We start from the raw sequence: 27726 nt of genomic DNA on the forward strand, positions 1-27726 counted from the left end.
CTTATTTCATCTTTCTGCATTGAAGTTGTTGAAGTTATATTTCATGTTAAAGGATTATAAAACAAGTGAGCGTCCGTTTGGTGCTTTGGAAAGGAATAGTGATCAGCTCCTGTGGTAGACGTGCTGTCTTTAGCTTTATTAAATAATAAACAGACAATAAACCAAGTTTGGAAACACTTATTGCACTGATTTCTTATTTTCCTTGTGTTATTTTAAAAGGTATTCAAAATTACAGTCATACGGTGGCTTGCATAAGTTTACACACACACGCACACAATTAAAATAGCCCCACATCATCACATACCCTTCACCATACCTAGAGATTGGCATGGTTTTATTTCAGTTAGCCTAATAGCTGGTTTGATTTGCATCAAGAGATGAGCTTATGGAAAGTACCCCATGTCAATCTCTAGGTATGGTGAAAGGTATGTGATGATGTGGGCGGGGGTATTTTAATTCCAAAGGCCAAGGGAACTTTATCAGGATGCATAGTATCCTGGATCCATGAAATAACTGGCCTTTAAAAATAAAACATCTGTGGGAATTTAACATAGGGGTGTGTATACTTATGCCCCCTGTATTTTAAGGAAGAACATTTATTTATTCACGATACATTATTCATTCACAAAGAAAATTGGTGTCCTTAAAGTGATGGTTCGGAGTAATTTCACCCTAGGGTCCTTTGCACCATGACCTCGAGCCAAACACCCCCCCAGAAGCTTTTTTCACCTGGGTCGAACATTGGGAGAGTTAGCGTAGAGTAGCGTTATCAGCTGAATAGCTTAGCGCAGGGGCTAATGGATCCGAAGTGTCTCTTAACATTACCCCACTAATAATGCCCAAAATGATACCAAAGGTCTACACTAGTATATATAGGTTATGCACTCATAAAACGATGGATTGTAAGAGTTTGTAAGTACACCAGAAGTTTATGTAAATAACACGTGCCTGCTGGCTTCTGCTCTCTGCTGTTGTTGTTGCTGCAGTGAGGAAACGAGTGCTTAGGGACGTCTACAAATTACAACACCGAAAGAGATGCAACAAAAATATTGTTTAATTTAACTTATTTTTAAAGTAAGCTGCTGTGTATAACTAGCAGGAGACAAGTAATAATTGAGGTAAGTTTGGAGACATTACCTTATTTAATCATTAAATTAATAAATATTTTTGTTGCATCTTTTCGGTTGTTGTAATTTGTAGATGTCCCTAAGCACTCTTACTGCCCGGTAGTAACAGCAGCAGCAGCAGCAGAGAGCAGAAGCCAGCAGGCAAGTGTTGTTTACATAAATTTCTGGTGTACTTACAAATTTTACAATGGTTTATAACTGTATCTATTTGTACTACGTGTGGTATTCGGTGCGTTATTTTGGTGGACCCTAGGGTGAAATTACTCCGAACCATCACTTTAAAGGTTGGATTTTTCCCAATTTTTTAAAAATGAAGGCATTAAGATCAATTGCCAAAAGATTGTTTTTTTATTCGTCTTTTTAGTCAACTTTAGCATGGGTGTGTAAACGTATGCAAGCCACTGTATGTTTGCACCATAGAGTAGCACCTTTAATTTCGTTCTATGTACTCATAATGGCAGTAAAGTCAATCAGTGATGGAGTACTCGAGTCCGACTCAAGATGCTATTCTCTGGACTCATGACTCGACTTGGACTCACACACTGATGACTTGGACTCGGAAGTTGGATGAAGTTTCTGACTACTATACTTACTTATATCGAATAGGTTATAAAAAAAAGTACATATTTAAGATCTTGATATCTATTTAGTCTGTAACCGTTTCATGTAGGGTCCAGTGATGGAGTACTCATGTCCGAGTCCAGTACTCAAGTCCGATTTGAGTCGCTGTTCTCTGGACTCGTAGTCTATGTCCACGACCTTCCACTTCTGGGATTGCTCCGTTGCCGCCTGAAATTTCGCTGTATGTCCTTCTTTCCTGACCCTCGTACTTCTGTTTCCACTCTGCCAACACCTGAATAACACAGTTAAGTTGGTTATTTAACAACATGAAGACAAATACATACATATTTCATTGTTTGTATAGTCTACATCAACGTCGTTCCACTTCCGGGATTGTTTAGGTGCAGCCGGAAATTTTGCGTATGTCCTTTTCAGCAGGATGTCCGTTACCTTCAGCTTTCTTTGTGTTGGAATTCTAACCTCCGGTGGATTTGTGAGGACTATGGTTAACTGCTCCTCAGATCTCTGCAGGGTAAATCCAGACAGCTAGCTAGACTATCTGTCCTATCTGAGTTTTCTGTTGCACGACTAAATTAAGTTTTCATCGTACACATTCCACCAAAATCAGTTCCTTCCCAAGGCTATTTTACAGCAGCACCGCGCCCAGCGCCGCCCATAACGATTGTGATTGGTTTAAAGAAATGCCAATAAACCAGAGCACGTTTTTCTCCCATCCAAGAATGCTGTGTGGACTCGCCAGACCCTCCTCCACAGCGCCGTGGAGGAAGGTCTGGCAATGCGAGACTTAGATAATGGTGAGGACTCGACTCAGACTCTTCTTTGGTGACTTGGACTTGGAGTCGGACTCGAACACTCACGACTCGAGACTTGACTCGGACTCGACGGTTGGTGACTCGACTGCAACACTGAACACGGACAGCTTTTAAGAAGTGAAGAGCTGCTTTAAGTGAAGACTTATGGTGATGCTACATACATATATCAATACAGCCTTCGCTGATAATCACTGGTGTGATATTGAAATATGAACTTACAGAGAATGTTTCAAACCTTTGATAAAAGATGTAAGAATTAGCTGAACAGCATTCCAAGCTGCCATTTCTTTTCTCCTTACTAAGTTCCTTTTACAGATGGATGACTCAGTGTAATCTATCTTCCATTTTTAACATCATAAGCTAAGGTATCCTTTCTTACTATGAAATTTATTACATTTTGCTTCTGTAGGGGATTGGGCTCTGACCTGATTAATTTTTATAGCGAGGGTCTAATCCTGTTTTTATGAGGAGGAGAAAAAAATGATATGCAATCCCTTGGTAGCTCTGTCGTCTGAAAGGCCATGATATGTATGCTCCTGTAACGAAGATGAAGATTTATTCTGATGAATTTTGGGAAAGGTTACTTTGGAAATGTAATAGGTTACCGATTCCAAGTTACCCTATTTAAAATGTAATAGTAGTGTAACGGTTTTATTTATGTTATCAAAGTAATGTAACCTTTTACATTTAATTACTTTTTGATTACTTTTCAAAATTTCTAATTCATGTTTTTAACTGTTAACCATTTTCACCAGCTTTACTAAACACTGTAATTGGAAGTGGCAAAAGGAGACATTGTGCACATGATGAACATGCAAAGAAATTAATTAATATTAATTAATATTATTCAACATATGGCCTAGCTTTTTACAGAAAATATCCAGATGTAACCCACAATGTACTCATGAACATTTTCATAGGTAACTGTAATTTAATTACACATTAGTTTCCCAGTAATTGTTAACAGTTACCTTTATTTTGTAATTAAATGACGTAACGCCGTTACATGTAACTAGTTACTCCCTAACACTGTCTGTGGGATTTTATGCTGTGTTGAATTTTCTCACACTGTACATGGGCAACTTTTGTGGCCATTGTTAAACTTTTGTACCAGTTAAGGCTGGAATCAAAGCAGACAGCAGCATACACCTGTCTTCTTTCACACTGAGCACCTTTTGCCCTTCACGTCTCTTTTCCTTCTCTGTTATATCATTCTTCCTCCGATATCCTGATCCTCCCTTCATTTTCTTTCTCTGCGCTTCCACTCCTTGTCTCGCATTCCTCTCCTCTCTGGCTCTGCTAATTCAACGCCATGTCTGACCGGGCCTATTTCCCCCTGCTCCTCATAACAAGACCATGATGGACCTTATCACTCCTGTCACTCAAACTCCCTGACAGCCAGTCTCCGTGTGTTTTTTTTTTTTTTTTTTTTTCCTTCTGTGCCTGTCTGTCTCTCTGTCTGCTTCCCTCCCTCCCTCCCTCCCTCCCTCCCTCCCTCCCTCCCTCCCTCTCTCTTCTTTCCTCCGTTCTCTCCTCTATGATGACCAGGAGAATATGCTCGGCTGCAATCCATCTGTCCCGCTTATAAAGACGTTAGCAGTGATGGGTGTAGCACCAGGCACAAGACAGCAGGGCCCTGTCAGCGCTGTCGTGCTCAGTCTCGGGGGGGATGGCTAACGGGTGTCACGGATTAGTCCGAGCCTTGCATGATTGCTTCACTACGTAGCTCTGAGATACACACGGCGCTTACCCTGGGTGATACGGTGGCATAGTTGGCCAGAAATCTCTGTTACATAGAGGTAGGGATGGGAAAGGATTTGTGCATTGTGTGTTCGGTTAGGTTCACGGCCACGGAAGGACGCATGGTCATGTGGTGTTTGTGTGTTTGTGTGTTTGGTGTGTGTGTGTGTGTGTGTGTGTGTGTGTGTGTGTGTGTGTGTGTGTGTGTGTGTGTGTGTGTGTGTGGGCGTGCATGTTATTTTTTTTTTTTGTATGTATGTTTTATTACAAGAACAAATGCTGTTATTAATACAGAGATTGTATTTTTTACATTTTCAATCACTCCCCAACCGAACCAGAACAGTCTGCCTTACATGATATACATTAATAGTAATAGTACAAGATATTATGTAAAAATAATAGTAATAATAATGATACGATACTAAAATAAGGTTAAAAAAATAAATAAATAAATAAAGTAAATAAAAATAATAAAAAAATAAATATATAAATAAATAATTATATATATTAAAAAAAAAAATAAAAAAAATAAAAAAAACAGTTGATACCACCATCAATCAAAAACCACAAGTTTGTGCAATTGTTATTTGACACATAAATGCACACACGGATCAGGTTGGAGTAAGATGTGGTGATATAGCTTATGTCCTTGAAACTTTTTGCAATCTGAAATTGTATTATGTCGGTCACTTTTCCCATAGATAAGGAATAAAACATACAGAGTAAAAGAAAGGTCTCCAGCGAAAGAATTTTTCCGGTCCACATTTGCAATTATATTTCATTCTCCATTTATTGAGTTATTTCATCATCCGGTGCATGTACAAGGACTTTTTTTTTTTATTGCTTTACTACTGCATGTCAAGCAAGCGTGCTACACAATCAGGTAACCCATGAAGGGTACAGTATTACCGGGTCACTTTATTCAGATGTGGTGAATGGTGTGCTGCCTCTTGACACCCCCAGTCTCTAAGATAAGGAGTGAAAAAGCTTAGTTTAAAGTTTAAAAGGAGAGCACCTTCAAGTGCTTTCTCCTTAGAGAGAGTTATGGTGAGCAGTTTAGCAGTCCACTTGGTGGTAAATGCACAGTGTTGAAATGGTTGAAATCGGAAACTCTTTCGGGCAAAACGCAGCAGAAAGCGGGTGTGGACGGTCGGACTGTTGGTTTTTGGAGAGTAACAAAACTCCTGCAGTCGGACCTCTCCAGTCCAACCATCGGGAAAGGGACTGTCCAATGCAAGCCGAGGCAATGCATCAGCTGTAACACCTAAATGACCGTTGATGTTTTTGAAGGATGTGGTTATTTAATACACTCCATCATTTTTTTGTCAAACTCTGCTGCATTGACAAATATGAGGGCTGTCATGTTCCGCAAAGGTAGAAAAGCTGCTTTGCTGAATGTCAGATTCCTAGAAAATCTATCTTTAGAAGCAGCCTGAGCAGAAGCTGTTAAAATTTAATAAAGACACAGGTAAGCTCATTAACTCTCCAGGCACACTTACTGTATGCAGGATTAAAGCTAGGGGGAAGGGTATAAAAGCGAGTGGGGGGGGGGGGGTTAGGCAGAGAGGTAATCTTCCAATCCTACACATGTGCACTTGGTTCCATTTCCGCCTTATGCATGGTACAATAAAAGTGGTGCCTTTTTACTGATTTGTGGTTTGTCTACACCTCGTTCTGCTCAGAGTTAAGCTGCTTTTGAAAGCAGGAAAAGGAAAGACAAGTGGCTGCTTAGAAATGTACATGATTCCTGTTGAAGCCAGGGGGGGATTTCCTCTAAATTAGACTTTTACATCTGTGACGTCTACCTCAGTATTTTGTTATTACAAAAGAGGCCTAGAAATACTAAATTAGTGCATGGCTCCATCGTGCAAAGTTTAAAGACCTTTGTGTATGTCATTTTATGATCCAGATAGCGTGTTAGGATTCAGCCACTTACACTAGACAGTTTGCACTGCTTTCTAAGAACTGCGTTGTAAGGATAAAAAAAAAGAGTGGCGAATAAGAAGAGGCGGACTTCAAAAACGGATAAACATGCTCAGATAGATATGGGGTAAAAGCAACCAGAACCCAGACTTCAAATGCCTCTGTTACAGCGCCTCCCTGCTGTGATGTGGTAATGGAGCAAATGCTACTCGGAGGCAATATAGTCTTGTCTCTGGAGGTTTAATGTGATGGGCCACTGTTATGTGTGTTCCCTTTTAGAGAAAATCGTTGGGACGCGTCACAAAGTAGTTTCCATTAGGATAAACAAACAGTTGCTCAACTCTTGTCTGTCAGTGCAGCCCTAACTGCCATCTGTATTCATAGCACTATCTGACAGACATCCAGGAATAAAATAAGTTGATCTCAATTCGTCTGTGTGTGTGTGCACCTGTGTGAGTGTTTGCGCGTGTGTGTGCGCACATGTGTGTGTGAGCCTTAAGAACTGAGTATTGTGCTTATTTAGTGATATTGTAAAGACCTGCTGCATGCCACTGGTCCATGAGTTTGCGTATGTATTGTACTGCATCTGTAATATTTGTGTGTGTGTGTGTGCGTGCGTGCGTGTTGCTGTGTACTATCTGTAAGAATACGGTGGGCATATGGGTGTTTACTTGACTGTAATTGCGTGCACTTGTTTATTTGTGTAGGTCTGTGAGAGGGAGGACAAGATGGGAAAGTCAGATTGATAAATGTGATGGTTTATAGCAGCCAGTATCCCACTCAAAACAATCACTTTTTCCACTTACTCTTAAACGTGACTCATATTTCTCTCTGTCTTTCTGTCTTATTCCCCTTTGTCTTTCTTTATCCTTGGCCATCCCTCTGCACAGTCAGACTAGAAGAAAAAGGTCTTGGTCAGTGGTTTGTAACAAGAAAAACAATGCCAGCTGGCAATGCGAGACAAATTAAAAGCCTGTATAAGAAATAGGAGGCAATTTCCATACTAATGTTAATGAGGCAGAGAGCATTTAGTGTTACTCGGTAAAGCTGACAGATGTGTATACTCTTCCAAGGCTTCACATCTCTTTCTCGGGCCCTTTGCCAGAGTCTCAGGCTTCCTTTGCACCCCCACCCCCGCCTGTTAGAAGCAGAGCTACATTCAATGTTGTTGACAAGGTTGAGATGAAGACTTTGTGGTGTTATGCTGTGTTTTCAGAAATCAGCCAGCTGTCTAGCTTTGGTTTGCAGATGCTTACTATTTTAGGTTCTGAGTAGAGCTGAGCAATATGGGAAAATAACCTAATTGTGATTTTCTCTTTTTTAGACCAATATTGCGATTCAGTATGCACTTTTAAAAAAAGTTCAGTTTCTTCTGTATTATTCACTATACGCAAGCAATAAATCATTCTGTAGTATGACCGACACAACATCGGATACAGTCAACATATACAGTAAACTGCTCTTTCATGTATGTGAGGCCTACATGTTAAAATGAAATGAGATTAATTGCTGCATGAATTGATATGAATAGCATATCTGTGTTTAGCTATTGAATTGTAAACACCTATCAACAATAGAACTTACTATTACACCAGAGGCCAGCAAGATTAACGAGGTAACTTCAGGTTCAACCCAGGGTTTTGTGTATCATGACGGTGGATCACTTGTTACCGGGTTAAATCGCCGTGGTAACTTGTGCTGAACACCTAACCAGGTTGGGAGCAGGTTATGTTGGAGATCAGAGATCAGCCGGTGTAAAAGCACCGCCTACTGACCAATCAATACTCGACTGATAACGGCGTCACCGTTCTTAGAAGATCCGGTGGAGCTCGGTGCGCGGGGAAATGGAGGTACGCTCATAAAAGTTAAAACATTTAGAGACCGACAACCCTGTTAACATTCCCTAATGGATATCTTTATGAAGTATATCGATTTTCAGTGGCGGGAATTACATATAGGTTATTTGTTGGCTTGTTGAACCGTGTGTTGCCAATGCGCACATCGGTTTGAATTATGTTTTTAGATTATTTATTTGCTCTCACGATTGCTTACCACTGTCAGGGTTGCAACTGAAATAATAAGCTAAAGCAACGGCAGTTTATGGAAAGCAAAAGTGTAATTATGGTCAGATCTTGGTCCTGACTGCTGGGGAAGTGATATTAATAAACGTTGTGATTTACGCATTTACAGCGTCGGCTATTTTTTTTGCCAGCTTTCCTTCCTGTTTTAGGAAGCAGCGACTGTATTGCGTGTCTGTGTTCTTCATATTTATGTAGAATTATAGTTTGCTCTTCTTATGTAAAATACGCGGCTCTGGTAGATGTTTGTGATTGGTCATGCTGTGCAAACCCCGCCTCTGTTATGTGAACGCGCGCGTCGCTGGATTGGGAAACCCTGGGTTGATTGAACTGGTTGTTAACCACCGTCGTGACACCGCGGTTGTTAGGTTAGGTCAGCGGTTCTCAAAGTGTGGGGCGCGCCCCACTGGTGGGGAATATAGACGTGACAGGTGGGGCGCGCCAAACGGGAGGGAATTTTCCTTTTTTTTTTTTGCTAAATGCATTCGTTCTAACTTCCGACTTTTAGAAGCTGGATATATCAGTTGTTGCGTGTAAATATAAATGTGGATAACGTTAGTGATGGTGACATGCTTGCTACAATTGCGTTTCTAGAGATGAATCAGCTAAACACGTTTTATTTCTCTGATTCACGGCTTTGTTCTAGCGCAGCTGGGCCTCCCTCTCTTCAGTCTCTCTCTATCTCTCTCCACCATATAACGCTCTCTCTCTCCAGTCACTCTCTATCTCGCTCCACCATATAACGCTACCATGCTTTCAGGCAGTTGTTTAGGCTCCTATGAGGATTTTAAAATGAATGTCATATCGTCTGTAACATAGGTGATGGTGGAATCTACACATCTCAGTTCTCCAGCGGCAGCCACCTGTTGTAAACAAATTCAACCCAAGCGTTCTTTGGTGACGTGATTGATTCTGTTACTGTTGATCATCTGTCCGACAATCTGATTGGTCCGAACAGATCCTGTTCGGGCAATAATTGCTTCTCAACGGAGCGACTCCAGACCAAACTTCCCGACGTCAAATTTTTTGGGCGGGGCTATGTTCGGCTGGCATCCAGGCTACATAACCACTGAAAACTGTCAAAAAATCTAACCAGAAATGTGGTGATTGATCGTTGTTTTGTTACATTAAACCACATTAAGCTTTTTCATGTTAGGACTTATAAAGCCCATGAGAACCGTTGGGAGTCAACCCACAGCTGCTCCACTGCCCTGCTGAAAATGTGAAGCAGAAACGCCTCAGATGTCAGATAACGGCCATAATAATTGGACTTTGGGTTCGATTTTCTGACAGTTTTCAGTGGTTATGAGGAGCAATATGAGAGAGAAATTTGGTAATCATTGATCATTGTTTACGCACATTAAACCACGTTTTTATTCATTAGTAAGCTACAGGATAGCGTCTTTCAAACATGACCTGCGGCGAAGAGAAAAAATAAAACACAATACGTAGCCCAGCACTTCTAGAAATGTACTTCCAAATGCGTCTCTGTCCACCACATTTCAAACCAAACTGACGCCCAAGGATTTACTCATGACTCAATCTGGAAAATAATTTGATTTCGTATTTTTGACCCTCTGAACTTACCGTTGGATACGCCTAGGCATGATACGGGACAGCTTAGGACGCTCCAGGCTGCAGCCATACCCGCCTCCACTAGACTAGAGAGTGACTGCACGTGTGTGTGTGTGTGACTATAAATGCAGCGCGTGTGAGAGCAAACCGTCCTTATAGCTTATTAGACCGATCACCCCCGAAATTGTGCAATGCAAAACCGGCTCATTGCAGCCACTAATGCAGGGAGAATAGACCTGTCTTGCCAAATGGATTTCTGTGCTTTTCTTTTTTAACAGATTGCAAAGTGGCACTTTTATTTCTTTTCTATTTTTGAACTTTTGAATTTTGACACAGCTGCACTTTTATTTTCGAACTTGCTGTTATTTGATGTAGATAGTTAGTTTTATTTCGATACAACTTGTTACTTCAATAAATTGGAACATTTTAAGCTTGTTGCGTAGTTCATTAGCATTGTGTTGGGGCGATGGGGGCAGGTGGGGCTTGAAAATTCCCCCTTGTCCAAAGTGGGGAATGACCGAAAAAGTTTGAGAACCACTGGGTTAGGTGAAGCCGGGTAACTGAAATCAATCCAGGGCATGTTGATCTTGATTCGCAGTACAGGCCTCTGGTCTGCATCAATTGTGTCTATGTTAAGTCATCGGAGTGTAATAATGCCGATATCGCACTAAGGTACCTCATAACAATCATAGACAATTTGCAAAAGATTAATGCAGAATATCACTATTGCGGACATGTTTCAAGTGCTAGCAAATGTTTATATTGCACAGGAATTAATGCAAACCCATGGAGTTTTGGATCTGTCGCAAAAAAATGAAAAGTAATCGACATCTCAAAACGGTTAACTGGCATGCACGGGATTTGGCCGACCTAAAATAAGAAAATGCTGTAGCATGTTCCTACAGCAGGTTCACATAAAATGGAGTGAGGTCACGCTTGCACGCATATGACATGTGACAGACTGTAATACCAAGGGAACAAAAGCCACCATCCCAATCCTAGGTATAAATAGCGCAATCAAAAATTACAGCGCTGAAACTGTCAAGTGAAACTTGACATTATCCATTTATTTATCTTTTCTTCTTAAGTTGTTGTGCCTGAAATGACTATCACCCAATTATCTTTTGGCAGCATGGCATTACCTTGAAGATTTATGGGACAGATTGGAAAAGTCAGGCATAAAAGGAGATGTGAAACAGAAAATCAATGCCACACTGTAGATTTTTTCTCATTGGAATCTTAAATGTCTGAGGATTATCTATCTATCTATCTGGCTGTCTACAGTACTGTGTGTGCTTCTTTGCGTGTGTGTGTGTGTGTGTGTGTGTGTGTGTGTGTGTGTGTGTGTGTGTGTGTGTGTGTGTGTGTGTGTGTGTGTGTGTGTGTGTGTGTGTGTCACACTTTATTTGACTCTTGGCCGTCGTCACCCTGGTCATGTGGTCATCTTTTTCTGAGAGTGAAGCGAGCAAGAGCCACTAGTAATTGGCTTTCTGTCTGGAGCAGTGAGTCTCAGATAGAAAACAGCCAACAGACACACACACACGCACACGAACACACAAACACACAAACACACAGACACACACACGGATAAAAGCGAACTTGAAGAGAGACCTAGTTTTTTTTTCCTATTTCGCAATCTCTCCCCTCTCTCTCTTAATGTGTTTAAGTCATTTCAGGCTAGAAGCCCTACCTCATAGTTAGTCATTTCCTTCTAGTCTTTCAGGTGACTGGTTGCTTTGTGCTCCAGGTGGAATTGGGGCGTTATCAGCGGCAGGGCAGGAGCCCAGTGGCCACATCACACAGAATAGAGCTTTTCCTCCAACCGCATGACTGCCCCACATGATTAAACCCAATCTGACTGGCTGTTGTCTGTCTGTCTGTACTGTATTTGTGTGAGTGTGTTTGTGAGGGAAGGAGAGAGAGCTTGCCAACGGTGCGTTTGAGTCTTATCTGCTGTCTGAAGTCCAGAGGAGCACGGCAATGCCAATGACGTGCATTTGTTCCTGATCACAGTGTGTCTTTGAGTACGTACAGTGGGGCCATGTAGGTAATGTTTGCAGAACGTATTTCATTTCTTCAGTGTTCTTCGCTAAAGCTAAGGCAATTTCTGTTTATATTTAAATTCCAATAAATCCCACCTGTTTTAAAATGCACACTGGGCTTTTTTATGTATACAACAAGCCTCCTAATTTTCACATGCTGCTTTTGTACCAGCCTGCCGCAGGCTTGCAGGACAAAAGGGTCATCAACGCCCGTGTGGGCACAAACATAACCTCCTTCTGTAAAGAACATTGTGTTTCTATCCTCTGTGCCCTAAATGACTGTGAATGGTTCAATGCGGGTTTGGATGAATAAAAAAGGGAGAAAAGAAAGGAAGGAGAAGAAATCAATGTTTGTGTCTCTTCAGATAAATGCATGGAGCAAGGCAGTGTAAAGGCGGTAAGAGGGTAATCTGTGAAACAACAATACCGTGGGCTGACAGGAGACGCAGTAATCTAAGCTGGACCAGCGCTATCCTTAAACAGAGTGTTCTGTGTCTGAAAGATTACACTGTAATCTCTGCCACCGTAATGGTCCTGACACGCACGCACGCACACACACACACACACACACACACACACACACACACACACACACACACACACAGAATTGCTTCTGCCTGCCTAGAGCTTCTGCAAGGGTACCCCTGTTCAGGATGTAGTCTTTAGTGAGAGTCTTGCTGGCAGAATGCATCGATAGGAATCTGATTGAGGCCTGCTGCCAACAATGAGCAGAGAGGTGGGGAGTGATTGACACTGAAAGACAAATGAGATGCACTGTGGAGAATCCACTGTTACAGCATGTGTGCTGTTAGCCATGCATTCGTGTGAATGAATGTTTAGGCAAGTGTTTTTTTTTTTTCTTGGATTTGACTGCAGAATATAAGACAGTGTATTAACTATTTCATTTCTTTACATACTTCTTTATTTTCATCTTCTTTTCAGCTGTCGCTTCTGAGTGTAAAAAATAGCTTTGATGTTTTACAACTGTATCCCTGCGCAGAAATATAACGAATGGACTAACACGAGGAGCGAAGAATAGGATGCTATACTTGCAGTTTTCTTCTCTATTTAAATGATAAGGATGATAAGGTTGTTTTAGAAAACATTGCAAAGACTGTGACCGACCAAGCAGATGTATATGCAACCTGTTCTCACTGCCAACTCGTGAAATACTGACCGTCAGTTGCTCTCAGCGTCGGATACCAACGCAAAAAACACCCTCTAGCATCTGTATGGAATGCAAAAGACCGAAAATCCACTTAGAGAGGCAGGTTGGGGTGGTGGATGGGTCAAACAACACAGGACTTTCACCCAAGAGACCTTGGTTCGTGTCCCGTTCTTGTCCCGCGTGTCACTGAAACATACATTTTTGTAACCCCACCCACGATCTCTTCCTAAACCCAACTATCCTGTTCTTGTCCCACGTGTCAGTTAAACGTACATCCCGACCCAGAGCGTCAAAAAGTGACGCCAAGAGTCCTGAGCAAGCGCGTCTAAATATGACGCCAAAGGGCTAGACGCGAGTTCGGAGAGCATCAACAAGTGTGGCCACGAGTCCTGAGTAAGCGCGTCTAAATATGACGCTAAAGGAGACTTTTTGCGTCAACAACAAACGCCAAAGGCACCTGACCAAGCGTCGCTTTTTGGCGCGATGGGAGCGAGAATGTGTTGGTATATGAATGAATATGATGAAGACCTAAATGTGCCCATTTCATGTAAACAAACTAATGTTTACATTCATGTTTCTTACAAAATGCATTGTGTGTATCCTTAAAGGTCTAACAAACATGTTGAGTTCATTTCCATTCTCATGAAACACCTGCAAGGCCAATTTGAATTTGAAATATTTCATGTAAATCCTGCATTGTTTAGATAGTTTGCTTGCTTGCAGTTTTCTTCTTCAATGTATTTGTTGGAACATTTCTACGCTGCTTTGTGTGTGTGTGTGTGTGTGTGTGTGTGTTGTTTAACTATATTCTTGGGGTCCAAAAACTGGGAGTCCAGTATACTTGTCGGGTCCCGACAGCTTTGTGGTGCCAAAATGCTGGACCCCACAACTTTAAAGGGCTGTTTGCGGGTTAAGACTTGGTTTTAGGATTAGGGATAGAATTAGGTTATGGTTAGGGTTAGGGTAAGGGTTAAGAGGCATTTAGTTGTGATGGTTATGGTTAGGGTAAGGGTTAAGGTTAGGCATTTTGTTGTGATGGTTAAGGTTAGGGTAAGAGGCTAGGGATGCATTATGTCAATGACGGGTCCCCACAAAGATAGTGCCACAATCCTGTGTGTGTGTGTGTGTTATCTGTGTGTTGCCTTCACGGTGCCTTCCAGGCAGCCTGTTGGGAGGCAATGGTTATGGTTAAGGTTAGGGTTAGGTGCCTTGAAATCAGCGGTTGCAGCGCTGCCTGGAAGGAGCAGTTGGGGTCAAAAAACATTGAGCGTGTGTGTGTGTGTGTGTGTGTGTGTGTGTGTGTGTGTGTGTGTGTGTGTGTGTGTGTGTGGTATGCCTGATCACAAAACAAATAGAAACTCTTTGTCTATACCACCCTTTCTGTCTCTTTTCTGTCTGATTCCAGTCTGATTTGTTCTGTAAAAGTCAATAGATTCCGGTATAGTCATTTCGTCCGGCTCACTAATGGGGATTTGTCTGTCTCCTCTAACAGTTTGAGGCCTCTGTGTACGAGGGCTCGACAGGTGTGGTGGTGAACCTGACAGTAGACGACAGGGACGACCCAGACACGGGGGCGTGGAGAGCGATCTACTCTATAATTAACGGAGATCCCACACTGAGCTTTGAGATCCAAACCAACCCAGACAATAACGAGGGAATGCTGTCCGTTGTCAAGGTAACGTGTATCTTAACTTTCCCAATGCATTCATATGCTGCAGTTGGTAAAGTCATTACCCTACCCTTACATCAGGGGACTTAAATGTTTTTTTAAGCCACCCCTTAACTGAGAGATGGAGCAGAGCCCCCCTACTACATATATCGTATGAAATTAAGTTGAATAAACTGGGCCTCCAATAATGTGTAGGGTGGCCTCAAGCCTTTATACATACATTTGTTTGCATAGAATACTGAGCTATTAAAGTAATAATTATTGGCATGATTTTTAAATCATGTTTTAATGTTAAACATACATGTGGCACAGTGAATCCTTAGGATTACAGTAACTGTATCTTTGGATGGTTACCTTAGAGCAGTGGTTCCCAACCTTTTTTCCTTGGCACCTCCCCTACTCATGTCTAAGAAAAGCTGAGCACCCCCCCATGGCGTTTCTCCGCCATTTTTCATTCATAAAATAGTGATACCGTGGCGGGAGGAAAAACGAGGATGATAGCAGCTAGCAGCTGACCTGATGACAGCAAGGGTCCCAGGATAAGAGGTCCCGGAGGTTTGGCCTACTAAGTAGCCTGCCTACAATTTTAAGCGAGAACAAAAATATATAGCTTTTATACAGACTTTTGTATACATTATATATTCTAGTGTATTATCATAATTTGTTTAACATGTGCAAATATTTTTCCCAGGTTGGGAACCACTGCTTTAGATACTACCTTACCTATGGGCCAGTAAAGGCTGTTCTATGCTTCTGCGTCAACTCCACGCCGTAGCTATGCCATCGCTCCTAGGGCGTCGTGACCCTTTTGGACTTCTGCGTCGGTTATGACCTAAGCTAGAGGGGAATAAGTCTGAGGTTATTTGCAAGGTGTCTGCCAGCCAGTTTGTGTTATGTTAGCAAGCAGACTTTAGCACTAACTGCCCACAAAGTACTGCTTGCTGGCGAAGTGCTAATTTCAAAACGCTACTGACATACAGACACTTTCCAAACGGATAACCCCGTCATTGTAACCAAAATACGTCTGAGTTTATTTGCAGAGCTGATGTCAGTGAACTAGCATGTTGCTACACCCCACAGTAGGCTGCTTGAAACACCGGCTATCAACACACAGGACCAGTTGAACAATCACAGTCCTTGCGGTCTGCGTCGCTCGGCGCCGTTAAATTTAATGTTTTGAGGCGTGCGTCGGGCCAAGGCGAGGGCTCGGAGGGGGTTCACGGCGACGCCAGAGGGTCTGCGGGGGCGCGCGCCGATTCGACGCAGAGCATAAAAACGTTTAGTGATGGTTCGAGATGACCTGGTCCTTTGACCATGACCCGCGAAACACCCCAGAAGCTTTTCACCTGGGTCGAATATTGGGAGAGCATTATCAGCTGAATAGTAGGGGGTAGTGGATAACGAAGTGTCTTTAACATTACCCCACAATAATGCCCGAAATGATACCAAACGTCTACAGTAGTACAAATAGGTTATGCTCTCCGAAAACGATGGATTGTAAAGTTTGTGTACACCAGAAGTTTATGTAAATAACTCTTGCCTGCTGGCTTCTGCTCTCTGCTGTTGTTGTTGCTGCTGAAGACGAGTGCTTAGGACGTCTCAAATTACAACACCAAAGAAAAGAGATGCAACAAAAATATTTATTAATTTAACTTGTTTTTAAAGTAAAGTGCTGTAGTATAACTAGCAGGGGAGACGTTATAATTGAGGTAAGTTTGGAGACATTACCTTATTTAATCATTAAATTAATAAATATTTTTGTTGCATCTCTTTTCGGTCGGTAATTTGTAGACAGCCCTAAGCACTCTTACTGCCCGGTAGTAACAGCAGCAGCAGCAGCAGAGAGCAGAAGCCAGCAGGCAAGTGTTATTTACATAAACTTCTGGTGTACTTACAAACTTTCCAATCCATCGTTTTATGAGTGCATAACCTATTTGTACTACTGTAGACGTTTGGTATCATTTTGGGCATTATTAGTGGGGTAATGTTAAGAGACACTTCGGATCCATTAGCCCCTGCGCTAAGCTATTCAGCTGATAACACTACTCTACACTAACTCTCCCAATGTTCGACCCAGGTGAAAAAAGCTTCTGGGGGAAGTGTTTGGCTCGAGGTCATGGTGCAAAGGACCCTAGGGTGACATTACTCCGAACCATCACTTTAAGCCTATCATCAGTGTGTTGTTTTTTCACAAATAGGCTGATTTATATTTGCTAATAATATTTTGGATTCATGTTCAAGACATTGACAATAATAATTTGATGGCCCCCCTGCAGTAACTCTGAGGACCTCCCCTAGGGTTCCCGCACCCCCTCTCGAAGCCTCTGCCTTAGATTCACAATAATTATCTCCCTTCAGCCACTGGACTACGAGGCCCCGGTGGGTCACACGCTACTCATCAAAGTGGAGAACGAGGATCCTCTGGTTCCAGATGTTGGCTATGGCCCCAGCTCCACTGCCACTGTCCGTGTCACAGTCCTGGACATCAACGAGGGCCCCGTCTTCTTCCCCAACCCCCTGACAGTCACCAGGATGGAAAACATTCCTTTGGGCAGCTTTGTGGCCTCACTCAACGCCACAGATCCAGATACATTACAGATACAGAGCATCAGGTAAGCAGCCTGGGGTAAAATCACGTGGAAAAGGGCCAGAGTTGAAGTGAGACTGATTGATTGAAATCGAGGTGCAAAACTGTGCTTGTCTTGTCTATAAGAAAATGAGAAGATAGAAAGAATGGGAGGGAGCTTGTTTGTGTTGTGCAATTGAATGTCTTCTGCTGTAATGAGCTTTCTGATATTCAATTAGTTTCACTCTGTTCGTTTGAGCAACAAAATGAAGTATTGTTTGTCATTGGGAGCACTTCAAGTTTTCTTTCATACAAGGGCAGTTCTCTTATGTCAGTGAGCTTTCAGATATTTTCATCCCTCTCGTCCGATTCACATCTCCTCCATCGCCAATGTTTTCTTTTCCTGTTAGGCTGCTTTATCTGTCTGTGTTGAAAGATATTGATATTGCATGGGCAATCTGCAATTTACTGGCACAGTTCAAACCATTCACCCCAGTCAACTGAAAAGTCACAAAGTGGGGCAGCTCATTAACTATAACTATGTTACAGAAAAAGCCTTTCCTCGATTATTACTAGATCATAACAGGAAGGCTATTAGTTTCACTACAGTATGTGCTACAATAAAAATGATTCCTCTTGCTGCCAAGGGAGCCCCATAGCGTGTGCTGCACTTCCTTTTATAAGATGGAAAACTCATAATTGCATTTATTGGCTTTCAGGCCTAATTTGTACTCAATTTAGATTGCTTTCTTTCTGCACCCTTGGCGTTATATATGGTGTAAAAAGTAGTGTTAAGTAAACACATGGGGATAATGGTGACCCAGGGAAATAAACCTCACCAGATCAGGACTTTAGTGCTCCAATTATTGATGCTGCTTTATGTGCCGTAAAACGTAATCGCCGTGTCAGTATCAAATGCTATATAAGGTGGAGATCTTAAACTGAATGTTGTATAGGAGGCAGGACCTGTGCCCATAAAGCTCTGACAAATGGCGCCCTGAGATCAATCAGGTCACATGACCATATCATATTTTCAGAATGACTGGTCTCGGAATACATATTTTGCTCACTTGTACCAGCATGCTGGCTGAATACTTGAATCATAGGGCAGTTTTTTTTTTTTGGTTTCTCAGAAGATCAAGAAACATGCTCTGTTGAACACTATCTTAGGCCACAAGCTTACTTTTTAAATCTACATAGGTCTATCTGTATTTTGATGGTGGTGTCTTTTCCTTTATTAAGTTAACCTTAGTCTCACAATGCCAGACCTACCTCCACAGAGCTGTGGCTTGGGGTGTTTTCAAAGGAGTTGTTACCTACAGTATTTCAAGCCCAGACCAGGTTAGGCGTGCAGCATAAGTTACCATGGCGATCTAGCCAGAAAGAGAGCCATCTTCGTCATACGTCACTTTAGACTCGACATACCTCGCTAACCCCCCAATCTCGCTTCGTGGCACAGCCCTCTGAAGCCTCAAAAGTTTGGCAATGTGCAAGAATCAAAGAACAGAAATACATTTATTGGACAATAAAGACACGCAGTCTTCTTTTTTTTTTTTTTTTCAAGCCAAGGGCCCATTCACTGCAGCGGAAGTAGGACACGGTTTTATGTTCTTTTTCTACATTCTGAATTCAGTCTTGGCTGCATCACATCTGCTTGTCCTTCAGCAGCTATTGGTCTTCAGTAACCCATTTACCATATCCACTGCTCCTGAATAGCACCCCAACAGAAAAAATTCCTACCGATGCAGGGCTCAAGTTCTAATGATATGTTGTCATTGAACAACAGCATAAAAGAATTTTATTTCTATATGACTCACTCAGGTTGGGTGAGCTTGAATAGCCTGGTGTCTGTTTGTGGGTTTTTTTCTGACACACAGACAATTCTGATATTTGTATTTATAAGCTATATTGATAACTTAAAAGCCTTCACCAAAGATTTTCATCTATCTATAGCCATGGTGGGTTCTGTGTCAGTGACGCTTTCTTTGCATCGTTGACTGATCTTCCAAGTCATATGTCTGCATCTTTCTAACTTTATCCTTGCTGCTCTGCTCCTATCATCTTCCGCGTACATTTCTGTATTTATTTCATGGCCTCTGTGTTTGTTGTCATTTCATCCTCTGACATTTTGCCTGTAACAGTAACTTTGAAGTGTCATAACTGTGACCTGCAGACAGGTTGAGGACATTGTGAATGGCAGACAGTTGGAGAGGTGGAAATAAGAAAAAAACAAAAAAAAAAAAAAAAAAAAAAAAAAACATTTTTTTTTCTTTTGAAAGAGGGGCACAAAATAAAAAAGCAAAAAAAAAAAATTTTTTTTTTTTTTTTTTCCCCTGTCTGTCTCTGCATAACTGTGCAGGAGTGTTTGTGTGTGTGCGTGTGTGCGTGCGTGCGTGCGTGCGTGCGTGCGTGCGTGTGTGTGTGTCTCAGTGTGTATGCCCCCTGGGATGCATAGGTCAAATGCATTTGACACGGAACACAATCGGTGTGACTCACTGGTCAGAGTCGGCAGCACACACACATTGTGGTTGGACTGTATGTTTGTGAGGACTAAATCAATTCTTCAACAACATACAACCTCATGTTAACTTAATATTTTACACACTAGTCTGGTAATTGCGCTTTTTGACAAGAAACAGCATGGGGAGAGACAAGGGTACATAAAGTAGCCAGCTGCCAAATTTGAGAAACTCAATATATGAAACATGTGCATTACATTTCAAAGCTAAACCCTATTTTGCACAGCACTATTGTTACCTGGTGCCCCTTGTGATTTATAATAATTGGAATGGCCATCACTGGTTTTAAACCTGTGCAAATCTGCCATGTGTGACATTTCTGGATAGCGGTTCGACCCAAAGCAGACTCAGGCCCCATTCAGACAGGATTAAAATTCCAGTGGGAGATGGGGAATAAAATATTTGCCATGCTGCTTAATTTATTATGCAAGTTGTATTTTAGCCAATGCCATATTGTTGTTCCATCATATATTATCATAACCTGACTCCGCCAGATGGATTGCTTCACATTTGCTCGGCATATCCATCTGGGAATTTTCCGTTGGAGAACTTTTGGGAAGGGGTGAAAATCCTGGTTAGCTGATTGGATAAACCATCTGTCTATCACCTATGTTGGTGATAGACGGGCCAAATCAACCAATCAGATCCACGAAGCGTATGAAAATACAACCACAAGCCCGCCCCTGCTGCTGCAGGCAAAGCATAGCTCGTTAGCTCAGCAAGCAAGTACCATGTCAGTAAAGGATATTTGCCGTTTGTGTAACGAGAATTTAGGAATAAAAGGCACCATTTCAGGTTCCCGGTCCATATTCCAAAAGAAGGATCCAAGAGAAAAAAACATTAGCGAGCGGCTAACAGAATTAGCTACCACTGTCTGAAAATACTGGTTAGCTGACTGGATAAACCATCTGTCTATCACCACCTAACCTGCCTCAAAACCAATGCTGATTGGCCCGGTCGTTTGGCTAACGGCTCCAAATTTTCTCTATCTCAAGATGCCAGACTGATCTGCGAGTGGAAAACTGGAGCTCGCCAGATCAGGACGGTCTCACGAGGCTAATATTATCATAGACAGTAAACTAAATTGACCAATAGATCCCGTTGCTCTGGACGGAGACCAGTGAAGTATATTAGAAGCACTTTTCCGGTGATGGCTGAGCGTTACTGCACAGCTGCAAACTGAGCTTCCCGACGTAGATGTGACGTGAGCAACGTGTCTTCTGGTAGCTGTGCCAAGAGAAATCTCAATCATTCCCAATCTTGCAGAGACGGAGAGCATAGGTACAGTATCTCACAAAAGTGAGTACACCCCTCACATTTTAGTAAATATTTCATTATATCTTTTAATGGGACAACACTGAAGAAATGACACTTTGCTACAATGTAAAGTATTAAGTTTACAGCTTGTATAACAGTGTAAATGTGCAGTCCCCTCAAAATAACTCAACATACAGCCATTAATGTCTAAACCGCTGGCAACAAAAGTCAGTAGACCCCTATGTTAAATTCCCATAGAGGCAGGCAGATTTTATTTTTAAAGCCCAGTTATTTCATGGATCCAGGATACTATGCATCGTGATAAAGTTCCCTTGGCCTTTGGAATTAAAATCACATGATCACATACCCTTCACCATACCTAGAGATTGGCACGTATGTATGTAAGTATCATCAGGAAAATGTACCTAGGGAATTAAAAGTAAAAGTACTCACATTTTAGAAACTGGAAACGATTTAGAGATTAGACTCCATCATTCCAAAAATTATTTTAAAGGGGTAGAGAAGCCAAGGCATATCCCCCCGATGGAATCTAGACACTGGTGGTTGTGGTGAAGGAGCCCGAAGACCGGACCGAAGGAGCCGACGGGAGCGGTCTACCGGAGGAGGACCCAGGGTGCCGTGGGTGACGATGACTGGAGGTGGAAGGGGAGGAGGAGGAGGAGGGTTGCACGCTTTGCCTGAAATGACAACTGACAGCAACAGAGAGAAGAACAGAATTAAAGCAGGGATGACATGCTGTGATTGGCTTGTAAAATTCATGGCCAATTCCGGTTGGTTTACCTAAAAAGTGAATGCCTCGAAACAGCTAATCAGTTTTAGGAAGAGAGAGAGGTGGATGAAGTTTAGACGTCTTCCTGAAAGAAGAGCTGAGCTTCCTCCTATGAGGAATGTATAAAAGCTTGAGGGCGAGAGCAGATCAGAGCTCATAATTTGGAGGACAACTCGGTGGACCAGCTCTGACTTGATGTCTGATTTCTAGGGAAACTTAGTCTCTGTTTTATGAACCCACAGCTGTGTTGTAACTCTTATGCTGGACTCAGCAAATGTGCTTAACTGAATTCTTCGTCTCAGATTGATCCTTGTGTTTTGGTAAAGTTAAGTCCAATCAAAGAAGGTGCGAGAATTAGATAATTGGAGTCAGATTTCTCTGGCCTTAGGGCCGTATTTCGGGCCTGTATTTTAGATTATCTGGAGATATAAAAAAAAAAAATTATAAAAGAAATGTTTCACACATCTACTGTCCACATGAATAACAAGATGCACCTATTCTTTTTTATATTAAATCACATTAATTAAAACAGTGCTTTGGGCAAAAAGAGTTATGTTTTTAATTTACCTTATTTGGCGCAATGGTGAAGAGAATAATTAAAAACAACAACAAAGCAGTTTTGCTTTTCTCCTGCAGCACTATGTGCACCACTTTCACCTAAACTGACCTCAGATAGTCCGTACTCTCACTCTCCCCTATTAAAATGTTACATAATTACAGCAAACATGAGTCGTTTTAATCCTGTTCAGTATTTAGACCAGGCTATTAGGCTGTGCAGGGATTTGTCTGCTGAATAAGTTTTCTAGCCCACTTGACTGGTTTAGGGCTTTAGTCAAGCAGAGTGGTTAGAAGACAGCCACATCCGACAAACAGAACGACAGACAGCGCTGATGAGAGACGGAGAAAGTTGGACAAAAGTTTGGGAGCGTGCTTATGGACCCACAGCCCTATGTTCCCACATTTGTAAGATTTTGTTTTTTTTACAAAATTAGGCCCTATGTTCCCCCAGTTCCCACATTTCTAAGATTTTTTTTTCCAAAATCAGGCCCATGTTCCCACATTTCCTTTTTCATAAATTTGTATCAGATTTTATCCCCCTTTTTCCCAATTTGGTAGCCAATTACACCCAACATATTATCCAGTAGCAATGGATTACAGATGGAATGTAACCCTAACCCTAACATAGGGCTTAATTTTAAGAAAAATCTTAGAAATGTGGGAACATAGGGCCTAATTTTCAGTGAAAAAGAAATTCTTAGAAATGTGGGAACATAGGGCTGTGGGACCATTGGGCTGTGGGAACATAGGGCTGTGGGACCATTGGGCTGTGGGAACATAGGGCTGTGGGACCATTGGGCTGTGGGAACATAGGGCTGTGGGACCATAGGGCTGTGGGAACATAGGGCTGTGGGACCATAGGGCTGTGGGAACATAGGGCTGTGGGACCATTGGGCTGTGGGACCATTGGGCTGTGGGACCATTGGGCTGTGGGACCATTGGGCTGTGGGAACATAGAGCTGTGGGAACATAGGGCTGTGGGACCATTGGACTGTGGGACCATTGGGCTGTGGGACCATTGGGCTGTGGGAACATAGAGCTGTGGGAACATAGGGCTGTGGGAACATAGGGCTGTGGGAACATTGGGCTGACCCCCAAAAGTTTATGTCTGGTAAACCTTCTGAATACAGAAGTGTTTTGCTTGATGCGTGGGCGCTTGACATTGAGGAAATATGTAGCACTTCAGGGTACAAATCTAGTACGCTGAAACCTGGGCGGAACTTTAGTCAGAAAGTTTACTCTGATACTCAAATCCTGTCTTGGCATTGGCTCTTCATGCAGCTCTGGCTCTGCAGCTCTGGCTGTGAAGAGGGGAGCAACTAATCTAAAGTGTCATTAAGAAAGTTTGGCTAATTCAATTAGGTCTCATTTCCAGTGACAGGACTCTCATCGGTTGTCGAATAATTATTTACACTGAAGTAATTGATGCTTGATGGGAAAAGGAGACTGTGTTTTAACCCTTGTGTTGTCTAAATGTCTATATCAGAAATATGGGTTTCTTTTAACTACCTAATTTTGACTACACAAAAATAACATGGCTCATTCCATACAACGTGCTTCGCAAGTACAACAAATATCTATACTTTCATTGAATTTTGTGGTTTGTTCAATTTTTTTGCATTTGAAAAAAAAATGTCATTTTTCGAAACAGTATCTCGACTGAACATTGACATTTGCCATTCTGTGATTATCCTGCCTTTAATATTAGTCTAAAAAAATCATAATTTCAGCTTTTTAACTCAAGAATTAGGTATAATTTCCTGTAAATGAGTTTTATTGACCATGAATTCCCAAAATAAGTGTAAATCCAGTAATGAGTTTGTGTGAGTAGTGTTTATACATTCGTATACGTTCGCGAAAAGAAGCGTCAAAAAAGTGCCAAAAACATTGAAAAAAGCGCCAATTCAATCAGGAGAGACTTCGTTGCAGATTTACTGTACGAATGCATGATATGAAATGTACAGTTTTAGGAGACTATTATGAAATTATATTATTTAAAGGGGTAGAAAGCCAGACGATAATCCCCCGATGGAGTCTAAACACTGATGGTGGTGTGAGGAGCCCGAGACCGAACCGAGGGGCCGACAGCAGTGGCCTGCCGGAGGAGGAACCAGGAGATGTGCACGATGAAGATCGGAGGAGCAGGGGAGAAGGAGGAGGGTTGTGCTCTTAGCCTGAAATGACAACTGAGCAGCAGAGAGAAACAGGGATGTCATGCTGCGATTGGCTCATGAAATTTACGGCCGCTTCTAATAAAAGTGAACGCCTCTAACAGCTGTTCAGTTTAGAAGAGAGAGAAAGTGATTAAGTTTAGAAGTCTTCCTGAAAGAATTTACGCTGAGCTCCATAAGAGACAAAAACTTTAGAAAAAGAGTTTTGACCCGTGAGGACGATGCATGGTGGAATGGAAGACAACACAAGGGTTAAACAGAAAGTATCTGCTCTCATGGTTTGAACACAGTGTGCAGCAGAGAATCAGAGAGGATAATCTGAGTTGATGCTAACATTGGAGTGACAAAGAAAACTGTGATATTCTGTTCTTTGTTTTCCTTATGTGTCTTCTTGGCTAGTGTGTGTGGTTAGTGTTTATTTTTTTCTTTTCAAGTGATCAGAGTAAAGCTTTTTACCACTAAAACCAGACAGCAGGTCGATAAAACAGACGTTATTAAAGATTTTCCATCGCATGGAGGAGCTGTAGACAGATCAAAACAGAATGTTATGAACACAACAGTTGGATAGAAAGTCTGAGGGGGGGAAAAAAATGGGTTATAGCATTAAAAATAAAAACATTACCACTGTGTTTCTGACAGCAATATATGTCCCAGTTTAGCCAACACTCTTCGGTCTTCAGACTTAGCCTCCTCTCGACTACAACTTCTCCATCTCCTCCAAAACACATTGAACTTATTTTCTTCTCCTTGCTTTTGAAAATAGAGAGAATCTCAAACAGTTGGGTCATCCATTATTCAGCAGCTAACCTGTCTACTTTCACTTCTGGTCATATTCAAGTTAAAAGGGATGGGACTTAAAGGAAGAGGGATGAGGAGCTGCAATGTCAGGCATGAAAACTGGCAGGTAGCTTTGAGGAGCCAAGGTAAGGGAAGTGATGAGGAAAGAGAGAGTGAGAGAGTGAGACAGATTGACTGACAGACAGACTGACAGACTGTGTGGAATGCTACAGTGGCCGACCTGTGAGGGTTCAGACAGTGTGATCGCCTTCAGATCTGCCTGAAATTGTCCCTGTCTGCGCAGGATAACCAACAGTAGGAGAAAGAGAGAGAGAAAGAGAGAGAGAAAGAGAGAGAGCATGCAGGACATGAGATAAAGATGACAGAAAGGGAAGGACAGAATGTTGGGAAGGAGCCAGTGAAGAGTGATTCAACCACTTACTGTCACACGATTTTAATCATACTAGTAGATGTCGTTAAAGAAGATATGATTGGCTGAGACTGCCCTGCAAATGTGTCCAGCCAGATACGCTGGGCCAGTTAAATATTCTGGATGCTGCAAAGTGCACAAAGTACAAGGTAATGGGTATAAAACAGGATGGTAAAGTAAAGAGGAAATCAATAATACTCTTGCTGAACATTTGCTAACTCATTCCAGAAAGTTAAGCCCAAAGTTCAAAGTGGCCATACTCACCCAACGGCAGAGCACATTTGTTTGGCCGGACGTTTGTCACAAACAAGTGACAAATTAAAAATGAACCCTGCAAAAGATCCCAAAAGCACAGACCCAGTAACTAGGTCATTTACACAATTTAACACATTTTGTGTTGACATGGTGGTGTTAACCGGCTCTCGGAGGCTTCAGTATCTTTCATTTTCTTACTTGTATCAGGCTTATTCGTACTTTGTGAGAATAAATATGCAGAGAGCTTGTCTGAAACTGGACTAAACCATTTTCTCATTTTGACAGATGTCAAAATGAGTGTATGTAGTTCAGTTTACGAGCATAGTTTTTCAAATATTAATTATTGTAAGCATTTCTTAAAAGAAATTAAAATGCAGATGAAAACAGATAGAAGAGAATGCTTTGAATTGACATTGAGGCCCTGAGTGTTAAATTCTTTTCCCATTATAGTGTCTTTGGCTGTGCTAACTGATGCTCATCTGATACTTGGATGATGGGGAAGCAGGACTCGCATGTAAACTGTTAGGAACACTGCATTCCTGTAATTAATGACATGTAATACAGCCAAATATTGGCAGTTGATGGCCACACTTTAAAAATCAATGCTTTGTAAACATTTTCTTTGCCCTTTTTGCCCCACAAGTTCAAACAGCTTTTTTTCTGCCATGGATCAGATCTTACATTAAAACAAACAGGAGGAGCATGTGTACTGGACAACGTGCTTCAGACGTTACGTCATTGTTTGTAATGCACAGGCGTCAAAATGAGAAATCAATAGTGTGTCGTAGCAAAGCAGTTGTCAGAAAGACAATAGTTTATAATTTTCTCTCAACTAAGTGGCTGAAAAGGAGGAATGTGAATTGGTTTTCATTGTGTCCTATATGTGCAGCGCTGGCTTGCTTAATTATGTCAAAATAGAATCCAACTGGCATGAGCCAACAGTGTAAAGTTACCACATTACTCTGCACACTTCTACTGCCAATAAAAAAAAAATGCCACCCACCCTGGTACAGGGCCATGTAGCTACTGTTTGAGGCAACATTGCATCATCTAAAAGCAGAAGATGGGCTTTCCCAGAGAAAGTTTCAAGGATATGCGTTGCCTGTTTTTCATTTTAATATCACTCAGTAGTGATGCAGTAGAGCTGTAATCGGGCCTTAAAACTACATTTTGATTGACAGCTTTTTAAAAGCCTGAACCTGTTTATAGCCCGACATTATTCCGTAGTGCGCACGCACACAGCTCTTTTGCCTTTTTTCAAGAATGAGTCATTTATAAAAATTTTTAACATCATTTATTCATGACTAACGTAGGCTATAGGCCACTTGGAAGTTGGAACAAAGAAATAAAATAAGTCCTCCAGAGGCCAGCCTCTGTTTCACCTCCACAGCATCCATTTTCGCGCTAATCGAAATGCATCACCTGACCGCTCATTTACCGCACAACCTGGAGCGCAAGCGCAAGCCCGGCCTGAGCCCGTGTAAAATGATAGAAATTAAGACCGAACCCGGTCCCGTCGGGATCGGGCAAAGCTCTTCAGCTCTACTCTGCAGAGCGAGAAACAGGCTGAGTCATACTGTCTCCTCCATTTTCTTCCCTCTCTTGCATCTGTCCCTCTGGGATGTGAAGGGGCTGATTACAGGCTAATCAGATGTTTAGATTTGTTTCTATTTGTTATTTCTGGCAG

The 27726-nt window shown here is 41.9% G+C and overlaps 1 protein-coding gene and 1 long non-coding RNA gene across 7 annotated transcripts in view; one reads left to right on the forward strand and one right to left on the reverse strand.

The window, feature by feature from the left end:
- cdh13 (cadherin 13, H-cadherin (heart)) overlaps nucleotides 1–27726 on the forward strand; it is a 460326-nt gene that overhangs the window by 353367 nt on the left and 79233 nt on the right. For all 6 annotated transcript variants that reach the window (XM_039809525.1, XM_039809523.1, XM_039809521.1 and 3 more), the window contains 2 exons: nucleotides 14540–14722; nucleotides 17075–17328. In XM_039809525.1, coding sequence (XP_039665459.1) covers nucleotides 14540–14722; nucleotides 17075–17328 — 437 coding nt within the window. The remainder of the gene's footprint in view (nucleotides 1–14539; nucleotides 14723–17074; nucleotides 17329–27726) is intronic.
- LOC120564494 lies at nucleotides 1475–11608 on the reverse strand. Its single transcript, XR_005640111.1, has 3 exons — nucleotides 11528–11608; nucleotides 6991–7079; nucleotides 1475–1980 (listed from the first exon to the last, which is right to left on the reverse strand). It is a non-coding gene; the product is annotated as an uncharacterized LOC120564494 (long non-coding RNA).

Source organism: Perca fluviatilis, chromosome 8 (genome assembly GCF_010015445.1).
Source record: "Perca fluviatilis chromosome 8, GENO_Pfluv_1.0, whole genome shotgun sequence".
Classification (NCBI taxonomy): Eukaryota; Metazoa; Chordata; class Actinopteri; order Perciformes; family Percidae; genus Perca; species Perca fluviatilis.